The sequence below is a fragment of the Fringilla coelebs genome (assembly GCF_963513975.1).
Source record: "Fringilla coelebs genome assembly, chromosome: 19".
Taxonomy (NCBI): domain Eukaryota; kingdom Metazoa; phylum Chordata; class Aves; order Passeriformes; family Fringillidae; genus Fringilla; species Fringilla coelebs.
In genome coordinates, this window is record NC_140045.1 from 13900279 (window position 1) to 13910677 (window position 10399).

A 10399-nucleotide genomic window follows, 5' to 3' on the forward strand; every position below is an offset into this window, starting at 1 on the left:
GTAATGATGGATTTCACAGCTCTGGCCAGGAGGATGCTGAGGAATGAACTCCAGCAGTGGATGCAGAATTAGCCCAGGAGTCAAACCTCTGAGCCTGGGGGGAAAGGAGGAAAGGCTGAGTGCCCGGGATGGCCCCGGGCGGCCCCGGGTGGGAGCTGCAGTGCCTAGAAGGCGGCTGCTCGCTCGGGGGGCTGGCAGGGGGCAGGGGTGACCCCAGCCAGGCTCTCAGGGGACGTCCCCTGCCAATCAGGGCTGGCTGCGGGCGGGAGGAAACTTCGGCCGCGCTCAATCCTCTCTCCTCTCTGGATAAGCAGCTCCTGAGCCCGGCGCCACTCGCGGTGGAGCCGTCCCTGGGGATCCACGGGCGGCTGATCCCCCTCCATCTGCTCAGCATCGGCAGCTGGATTTAGCCTGAGATCACTCCAGGGACAGCGCACAGCCCTGTGCCTGATCCGTGCCCGCCACACTGCTGGCTGCCAGCCTGGCATCCCCCTGCGAGGTCACCGTCCTGTCACCACCCCCGAGCTCACAGCCCGGCCCAGGGACACCTGCCCTGCAGGGAGGAGGGACCGTGACATCGAACAGCACCTCCTCACCCTTCCTCTGTCACCCTGCTCCACCTCCCGAACCCCAAAGAGACACCAGGGTGTGGTGGCAAACAGTGAGGGGTGGGCAGGAGGCGGCCAAAGGCTCTGGACTCTGCCAGCCCTGGGCTGGAAACCCCCGTTTTGTGACTCTCCGCGAAGGAGCTGTCATTATGTCCCCAAACCTCAGAGCAGAGGGTGCAGAGGTGACCGTTGTGCCGCTATCTCAGCTCAGAGGGCCCAGAGGAGGCAGAACTGGGGCATCCCAGAGTGACGCCGTGACACCCTGAGGCGATGCCGAGGGCAGTGGGCCAGCACTCGAGGAGCGGGGACGGGACTGCCGGGAAAGCCGCGGAGGGGACAGAGGGACGGCTCACCCCGGCTGATACCGGGCGCGGAGGGCCGGCACAGCCGGGCGGCGCCGCGGTACCGGGGTGACGCTGGGGACACCGGGGCAGGCGGGGCACGGCCTCCCGTGCCGCCAGCGGCACCTCCCCGCTCCCCCCCTCCTCCGCTCCGCTCCCTCTTCCTCCTCCTCCTCCCGTCTCCCTCTCCCGAGCCAGCCCGGCCGGGGGAGGAGCCGGCCGCGCACAAAACCTCCCGCCCGGCCCCTCCGGGCCCCGCAGCGGCACCGGCACCGGCGGCGCCCAGCGCCCGCCCGGGGCCATGCGCGCCGCGGCGGGGCCGGGGCCGGCGGGGCCGGGGCAGGGCGGCGGCCGCCCGCGGCCATGAGCGCGCCGGGGCCGGGCGGCGGCCCCGGGCGGCGGCGGCGGGCGGGGGGCGGCGGGGCGAGCCCGGCTGGGCGGCCGCGGGCGGGGGGCGGGCGGCGGCGGCGGGCGCTGCGCTCGCTGGGCAGCCTGGCCGGGCGGCTGCTCCGCACCTGGGCGCGCCTGGCCGGGGGCCGCGGGGGCCGCCGCGCCGCCCCCGAGGATGACGAGGGCGGGTTCCGGGGGGGGTCGCGGCGGCGGCTCGGCGGGGCGGCCCCGGCGGCGGCGGCGGGGGGCGAGGCGGGGGGCGATGCGGGAGCGGGCGGCGGGGAGCGGCCGCCGGGCGCGCAGGGGCTGCGGAACCACGGCAACACCTGCTTCATGAACGCCGTGGTGCAGTGCCTGAGCAACACGGCGCCGCTGGCCGAGCGCCTGGCGCTGGGCCGGTACCGCGCCCGCGGCGAGGTCACGCACCGGCTGGCGGCCCTGGTCCGCGCGCTCTGGACCCGCGAGTACACCCCGCAGCTCTCCGCCGAGTTCAAGGTACCGAGCGGCCCCGCCCCGCGGCCCCCGCGCGGCCCCGGCTCACCGCGGCCCCAGCGGCATCCCCAGCTGCACCGGCACACCCCGCTCACAGCTGCCTCCAGCCCCCCTAACCCACTGACACACTCCCGAACCCCCCAAACCTACTGCCACCCTTCCCAGTCCCCCAAATCCCCTGACACCCTTCCCAGCCCCCCAAACCCACTGCCACCCTTCCCAGCCCCCCAAATCCCCTGACACCCTTTCCAGCCCCCCAAATCCCCTGACACCCTTCCCAGCTTACATCACCTGCTCCCCTGCCTCGTCCTCCCCGTGGACCCTGCCCTGCCGGACCCCCCCCCCCCCCAGCTCTGTTGCTGTCACCTCCCTCTGGCCTGGCCCCTGTCCCCGGAGCCCCCGCGGGTGGGTGAGCTGCCAGCCCCGGCCATGCCCAGAGCCCTGAGGGTGAGCTGGAGCCGGCTGGCATCACGGGGAAGGCAGGATGTTGTCCTTGGAGCCAAATTCAGTGGCCTCAGGCTCTGTCCCTGAGTGTGTCACACCTCTGCCAGGCGCCAGTGTGCCAGGGCACAGGGTGTCAGGGGCATCACAGCATGGCCAGCCTGGCATCGCAGCTCCCCACGCTCGGGGACACGTGTCCCCTGCCCGAGTGACATTTCCTCGGTGCTGCCAATAAACTGCTGCTGCCACTGAACTTTGCAAAGTGCCCGGGGGAGCTCCCGGGAAGCCGAGCCCCGCCCTGGGATGGGCTACACGGAGTTGGCACCATCGGAGCGCTCGGGGCAGATGCAACCCGAGGATCCCCGTGGCTGAACTTGCCCATCTGGACTTCATTGCGGTTTTCCTTGTGTCTCCTCCTGGCCGCTGGAAGCTGGGATACCCCAGAGCCTCTGTCTCTGTCCCCACTGCTCTGCTGACCCCGGGGTGGCCGTGATGTCCCTGCAGAGGAAGGACGAGGGCAGAGGCTGTTGCAGGGATTGAGCAGCGATGGTTTTGGGGTGGGTGCGGAGCAAGAACCCGTTCATCAGCGCCCGCCCCGCCCGTGTCTTGCAGAACATCGTCTCCAAGCACAGCTCGCAGTTCCGGGGCAATGCCCAGCACGATGCGCTCGAGTTCCTGCTCTGGCTGCTGGACCGAATGCACGAGGACCTGGGCGCCGCCTCCCCTGCCCAGCAGAGCCGCGGCCCCACGCAGGTGGGTGCCCCCGGCTCGGGGGAGGCGCTCGGGCCAGGTCTGGGACCAGGGACACCGGGATGCGGTGCCAGGCGGTGGGATGGAGCTGGGTCCCGCCCCGGAGGGGATGGGGATGCTGCGGTTCGGTCAGTGCCGAGTGCTGCGGGGCTGGCAGGGGTCGGAGTGCTGGGAGAGTGGGGGTGTCGGCAGGAGCCCATGCAGCTGAGCATCCCGGTTCTGACGGCATCCTGGTCCTTGGTGAGGAGGAGATGCAGCCCCCCCCCCTCTCCCTTCCTCCAGCTAAGCCCGCTGTAATTACAGCTCGGCGGCTTTGCTGCCGGCAAAATGAGTAATTAAGTCTTCCTCAATCCATCTGCGCTCGGGCATTGCCCTGGCCCTGGTCCTCTCTGCCTCCTCCTGCCTCCTCCTTCCTGCTCCTTCCCCTCCTGCTGCTGCCCGTCGGGCACCGCCTGTTGCAGGAGAAGGATTTGAGTTGTTGCCGTTTGATCCATGAATTCAGCCCAGCAGTGAGCTGTCCCTGCTTTGGGGTGACACCTGGCCCAGCAGTGAGCTGTCCCCACTCTGGGGGTGACACCCAGCCCAGCACTGAACTGTCCCTGCTTTGGGGTGACTCCCATCTTGGGCACAGGGAGCCTGGGAGCAGCTCCCCCTCCCCGTGCCCAGCCTGGGGTGCCGTGGCTGTGCCAAGGGTGTGGGCTGGGGTCCTGGGCAGACCCTGCCCAGCCTCCAGCACAGCTCTGTCCCACAGGGAGAGCTCAGCTGTGGTGCCCACCTCCAGCTCCTCTGGAGAGGCTGCGCTGCCTGGCCAGGGCCCTGCAGCCATCCCTGCCTGACCTGAGCTGTCCTCAGCCCTGCCGCCTTTCCTGGGACATTTGGATGTCCCAGGTTTTTGGGAGAGCCCAGCAGCTCCCGTTAAATGTCAGGTGCCCACGTGTGCCATGAGCTGTGGTGTGACACCGGCTGTGCCACCTGGAGGCTGTGCCACCTGGCTGTGGGGAGGGGACCCTTTGTGTGTCCTTCAGAACCCGTGGTTTTGCCTGGCACCCCCCGGTTTTGGCTCCTTTCGGTGATGCCACCCGAGCGGCGCCCACGTGCCCCTGTCCTTGGGGAGGGATGCCTGGCAGGGGTGTGACCACCAGTAAGTGTCTGGGGCGAGGGGGGACCAAAGTGGGCACCAAGGCTTGGCTGCCAGGAGGGTGGGAGGAGGAGCATCCCTTGGATTTTGGGGAATTCTGGGGGCCCTGTAGGGCACAGACACCATCCAGGTCCCCTTTCAGCCACACCAGATGGACCCCAGTGCCAGGCAGACCATCAGGACACGTCAGGCTCAGCAGGACCTGGTGCCAGCAGATGGCATTGAGGAAAATCCACCTCTCGGCCAAAATCCTCAGTGATTTTCAATCTTACTCATCGAGACACCAGAAAGTCACTGTCTTACCCCAGAACAGCCCAGGTTTTTTTACTGATGCTGCCTGGAGGGCACAGAAGTGCCAGGCAGGCAGGTGCCAGAGTCTCTCGGTCTCTCTGGCATCACCTTCAGCCCATCCTCGTGCCATAGGGACACCAAAGCTGGGCTTGGTTCACTAGGATGTGTCCCTCATCCCCTGAAGGACATGTCTCTCACCCTGTCACCCCACTCACCTCTTGTCTCTTGCCCCTGCAGCCTGGCAAGGATGGAAGCAGCGGTGCCAGCAGGTCCCCCCCAGGCACCCAGCACCCCCGTGGGCAGAGCTTCGTGCAGAGCCACTTCCAGGCCCAGTACAGGTCAGTGGGGCACAGATCCTGCCACAGGGGGCTTTGCCCTTCTGTGAGCCCTGGGTGGGCACTGTGAGCCCAGGGGAGGGATGAAACAGGGAGGATCTCCATCCATCCATCCATCCATCCATCCATCCATCCATCCATCCATCCATCCATCCATCCATCCATCCATCCATCACTCATCCATCCATCACTCATCCATCCATCCATCCATCCCACCCACCCCTGCCATGGCAGCTCCTTCCCCTACGAGCAGCTGAAAGTGTCCAAGGCCACGCTGGACAGGGTTGGAGTGCCCTGCTCCAGTGGCAGTGTCCCCGCCCATGACAGTGTCCCTCTCCACACCTTCACCTGCCTGGCACTCGTGGCATGCCCAGGCCACCCTGTCCCCAAGCCACGGCACCGCAGGCAGCAGGGGACACATCTGACATCACGAGCCCTGCCTCTCTCAATTAATCCCTCGTCCTATATATGCAAAAGGCACTTTAATTATCCCTGTTCCACGTGCCAGAGCTGTCTGTGCACTAAAGGATTATTAATTTGGGTGGCTGTTTCCCAGGGAGATCAGTGGCTCTTCAAGGTGACAAATAACGAGGACTTGGGATTTTGCTTTGGATTTTAATTCATTTTTCCCCTTTTTGTTGAACAAAAAAGGCATGGGGACAAAAATTTAAAACCACCCCAAAAAACCCCAAAAAACTCAAAACAAAACAAAAAAACCCAAAAAAACAACCAACCCCCCCCCCCCCCCCCAAAAAAAAAAAAACCAGAATTAAGAAGAATCAGCAGTAGGTGGCTGTTGGTAGCTGGGATGGTGGATTTGGGATTTGGTACCTGGGACGGTGGATTTGGGCTGTGGTACCTGGGATGGTGGATTTGGGCTGTGGTACCTGGGATGGTGGATTTGGGCTGTGGTACCTGGGACGGTGGATTTGGGCTGTGGTACCTGGGATCAGCCCCAGGGTGGGCTCTCGGGTGCCGTGCCCGCTGTGCTGACGCTGCCCATCCACCTGCCAGGTCCTCCCTGACGTGCCCTCACTGCCTGAAGCAGAGCAACACCTTCGACCCCTTCCTGTGCATCTCCCTGCCCATCCCGCTGCGCCAGACCAGGTGAGCCCGCGGGCCGGCAGCTCCGAGCAGAGCAATTTGCATTTGTTGGGGTAAATAACGAACACGGAGGCGGCGGCAGCCCCGGGGCAGGTGGCAGCGCTGCCCGGTGGGTGTGTGCCACGCGGGGCCGCCCCGGCGGTGCCCGCCGCGCTGAGCTGTGTCCCCGCCGTGTCCCCAGGGCTCTGAACGTCACGCTGGTGCTGCAGTGCGAGCGCTGGCGCTTCGTGCGGGTGGGCCTGGCCGTGCCGCTGCTGGGCACCGTGGCCGACCTGCGGGAGATGGTGGCGCGGGAGGGCCGCGTCCCCGCGGAGCAGGTAACGGGGAGGGGAGCGGAGCGGGGCGCGGAGCGGGGCCGGCCCTCGCGGTGCTGATCAGCTCCGGTCCCGCAGGTGATCCTGGCCGAGGTGTCCCCGCGGGGCCTCCTGCGCTCGCTGTCCGACCCCGAGGCGCTGCGGGCGGCCGGCGAGGCCGCGCCCGTCTACGCCTTCCAGCCGCCGCCCGCCCGCCGCGCAGGTACCGCCGCGCGCCGCCATTGGCTGCGGCTGCCGGCCCGCCCCGCGCCGATTGGCTGCGAGCTACCGGGCTGTGCTGGGATTGGCGCTGGGCGGGGGGGCGGGAGCGGCCCCATGATTGGCGGGAGGCTGTGGATCCCTCACTGTGATTGGTGGGAGGGAGTGGATCCCCTCATTGGGATTGGTAGGGCAGTGGATCCTCCCTGCTGTGATTGGTCAGAGGCAGACTGCACCCCACCGGGAATGGGGGAGGGAGTTACTGCTGGGATTGGTGGGAAACGGATCTCTTTGGCTGGGATTGGTGGGAGCTGCGTCCTCTCTGCTGGGATTGGTGGGAACGGTGGTGCTGGCCAGGGCCGTGGCACTAATTAACCCAGTGCTAACGAGAGCCTCTCGTTTCCCGGTCCGCAGGGTGTCCCCGCAGCCTCCCCACGTCCCCCGCGGTGCCGCGGCCGGAGGGGCCGCGCCTGTTGCCCAGCACCGCCCGCTCCTCCGACTGCCTGCACCGCACGCCCGGCGGCCGCATCCTGCTGCTGCTCTGCAACACGGCGGGCACGGGGCCGCAGCTCGCCAGGTACCGCCACCTGCCCGCCATCTACCTGCCACCTGCCCGTCACCTGCCTGCCACCCTGTCCTACCCACTCCCCGCCCATGTGACACCCAGCCACGTGTCCCTGCTGCCTGTGCCCAGGTTCGGGCCGCCACTGGTGCTGCGGGAGGAGCGCGGTGTCTCCTGGGAGCAGCTGCAGCAGAACATCCTGGCCCAGCTGAGGGGGGTCCTGCGGGGAGAGGTCCGGCCACAGGTGAGTCCAGGGAACAACCCTGTCCCTTCAAAGCCATCAGAGTTTGGGGGCTGTTTTTGCCCCGTGTCCCAAAGCCTGGCTCGGCCAGGTGCTGCTGCTGGGCAGGGGACCCCTGTCCCTTGGTGACCCCACAGCCCCCTCTCCCCTCACAGGGCACAGGAGCCCTTTTCCGGATCCGCCTGGCTGGGGGCTCGGCCCCCTGTACTTACCTGTCCCCTCAGGATCCCCGTCCACTCTGCCATCCTGCTATCGACAGGTAAGGGGCTGCAGGGACAGGACTGTCCCCAGGACATCCCCTCAAGCCCTGGGGGCGGCCAGTGGCATCACCATGAGTGGGCACAGTGTCCCTGTGCATGGCTGTGTTGTCACCATGGGTGGCCAGTGGTGATACCTTGGGTGGCCACAGTGGTGGTCACTCTGCTGCCCCAGCACTGGGTCCCCGGCCCAGCATTACCAATGTGAGGGGTGGTGGCTGTCCCTGCCTGCCACCACGGGAGGAGGTGTTCCCATGGGGACAGGGGTTCTGGGGACATCTCACCCTGTCCTCCCCTCAGGGCCCTGCAGCTGTGTGGAGCCGGGGGCCCTCCCCACGTGAGGCTGACGGTGGAGTGGGACACGAGCACCAAAGAGCGGTGAGTCCCCTGCACCCAGGCTGGGGGGACGCCCTGGCACTCGGGTCACCCTCGCTGGTGACGTGTCCCCCCCAGGCTGTTTGGGAGCATCCAGGAGGAGGTGGTGCAGGACGCGGAGAGCGTGCGGCAGCAGCAGCAGGCACACGGGCAGCAGCACAGCTGCACCCTGGACGAGTGCTTCCAGCTCTACACCAAGGAGGAGCAGGTACGGGCACCCCGGGCAGGCTCACACCCTGCCCACCCCTGGCACAGGGGCTGCTGGCTGCAGTGCTAGGTGTGGCTGTGCAGGTGGCACGGGGTGACAGGGAGGGAGGTGGCCATGACGTGGTGTCCCCAGCTGGCCCCGGACGATGCCTGGCGCTGCCCGCACTGCAAGGTGCCCCAGCAGGGCACGGTGAAGCTCAGCCTGTGGACGTTGCCCGACATCCTCATCATCCACCTGAAGCGCTTCCGGCAGGTGGCCGAGCAGCGGCACAAGCTCACCACGCTGGTGAGGTTCCCGCTGCGGGGGCTGGACATGGCCCCGCACGTGGCACAGCGGGGCCAGCCCGGGGGGCAGCTCCTGGGGCGCTGGGCGCCCTGGCAGCCCCCCCTGCGTCTGCCCCCGGGCTGCCCCCGCGACCACCTGTACGACCTGTACGCGGTCTGCAACCACCACGGCAGCATGCAGGGCGGCCACTACACCGGTGAGCGGGGACGCTGGGGACAGGGGGTATAATGGGGGTGCCGTGGGGGTGCCGTGGGGCAGGGCGAGGCAGAGGGGAGCCGAGGGGCAGGGGACCTTCAGGAAGGCATTGCAGCCACCTCAGGGCAGGCAGGGCACCGGGATGTGTCCCCCAGCATCATCCCGCTCCCCTGGTGTGTCCCTGCACCATGGGGCTCCTGGTCCCTCCTGCACCCCGGGGCTCGGGGCATCCCGGGACAGAGCCCCGTCCCCGCTCATCCCGTGCCCCCTCGCCCCCAGCGTTCTGCTGCAATGCCCTGGACGGGCGCTGGTACAGCTACGACGACAGCCGGGTGGAGTGGATGCGGGAAGCCGAGGTGAGCACCCGCAGCGCCTACATCCTGTTCTACCAGCGCCGCCGCGCCGCCGGCTCCGGCACGGGTGAGCCCCAAATCCCTGCCCCCCGCACCCCGGCACTGCCGTGTGCTCGCACACAGCCCCACGTGCGACCCACACCTGCGTGCACATGCCTGCCTCTGCCCCCTGCACACCTGTGCACACAGACCTGCTGCGCCACCCCTACGCGTCTGCGTACCCCCAGCCCACCCTGTCCCAACCCCGGCCCGCGCCCCGCTCCCCGCGCTGGGTCCCCCCGGTCGGTGCCCCCGGCCCACGCCCGCCGCTCCCCGCAGGCTCCGCCGCCGCCGCGGGGCACTGGGTGTTCCGCCTGGCGGCCTCCGAGCCCCGCGCCGACCCCCGCGCCGACCCCCGCACCGACCCCGACCCCTCGGGCTCCGTCGCCGCCCCGGAGAACGGTGAGGCTCAGAATGCTCGGCCCCCCGTCCCCGCCGCGCCCCCCGCCCGCCCTGACCGTGGTTTCCCCGCAGGCGGGTTCGAGGCGCGGCCGCCGGTGCGGGGTCTGCAGGGGCTGCACGGCCGCAGCCTCAGCGTCCGGACCGCCCCCGCCGGACCCCCGGGACAGGGGCAGCCGGGTCCCCCCCGAGTCCCCCGACGGCTCCGCCGGGCCGCCAGCGCCGAGGGAACCCCACGCCGGCCGCTCCCGGGTCTCGGCAGCCCCGGGGCCGCGGGGCCGCAGGGGGACGCGGGTGTCCCCCCAGGGTGCTGCCCCCCAGGCCCCTCGGCGCTGGGGCGGTCGCGGAGCTCGGCCAGCCTCCCCCCGCGGCCCGAGGCGGGGCTGCGCAGATCCGCCTCGCTGGGCAGGGCCGCGGCGGGGCCGCCCCTGGCCACCCGGGGTCCCCCCGGGGCCACCCTGCAGCGGGGCCGGCAGCCCCCCGGGCCGCTGCGCCCCCCGGCCGTGCCCGAGTCCAGCTTCTGAGGCGTGGATGGGGGCACCATCCCCCAGCAGCTGTACAGCTGGTCCTGAACGGATCGGGGAGCTCCCCAGCAGGGGTGCCTCACCACGAGGGTGCCTGAACCAGGGATCCCAAACCAGGACCATCCCGACCGGGAGTGTCCCGACCTGGGGGCTCCCAGCTCAGGGACGTCTGAGCCGGGGAAAAACCAAACCAGGCTATCCTGACCCAGAGGCTCCCAAATGGAATCCCGACATGGGGGCTCCTGCCTGACCCAGGGCACCCCAGATCCCGATCCAGAAGCTTTCCAAACCAGGACCATCCCCAGCTGGGGGGTTCAGGCCTGGGCTCCTCCCGAAGTGGCGGCCCTGAAGCCCAGAGTGTCCCAGCGCAGGGCCATCCCAAACAGGGCAGGCGGGTGCATGGTCCCCAGCTCTGCAGCACCAGAGTATTTATTGTACCAGGAGAGTTTTATTCAGAGACGCTTTTTGTTTTCTAAAAGGCGACTATTTGAGGGTGGGGGGGGGGTCCCCCACACCTCGGTCTATGCAATCCCCGATTCCTGCAGCCAGCTTTTGTACG

At 68.5% G+C, this 10399-nt stretch overlaps 1 protein-coding gene across 1 annotated transcript; it reads left to right on the forward strand.

The window, feature by feature from the left end:
• Positions 1-1312: 1312 nt before the first annotated feature.
• USP43 (ubiquitin specific peptidase 43) lies at positions 1313-9840 on the forward strand (the record flags this gene model as incomplete). The annotated part of the gene is made up of 14 exons (XM_084218797.1): positions 1313-1834; positions 2885-3025; positions 4689-4789; positions 5801-5893; positions 6072-6207; positions 6283-6406; positions 6817-6979; positions 7097-7208; positions 7361-7464; positions 7763-7840; positions 7916-8045; positions 8178-8526; positions 8805-8945; positions 9068-9840. The coding sequence occupies 14 exons, from the start codon at positions 1313-1315 to the stop codon at positions 9838-9840; spliced, it is 2967 nt and encodes a 988-aa protein (XP_084074923.1).
• Between the last annotated feature and the right edge of the window lie 559 nt (positions 9841-10399).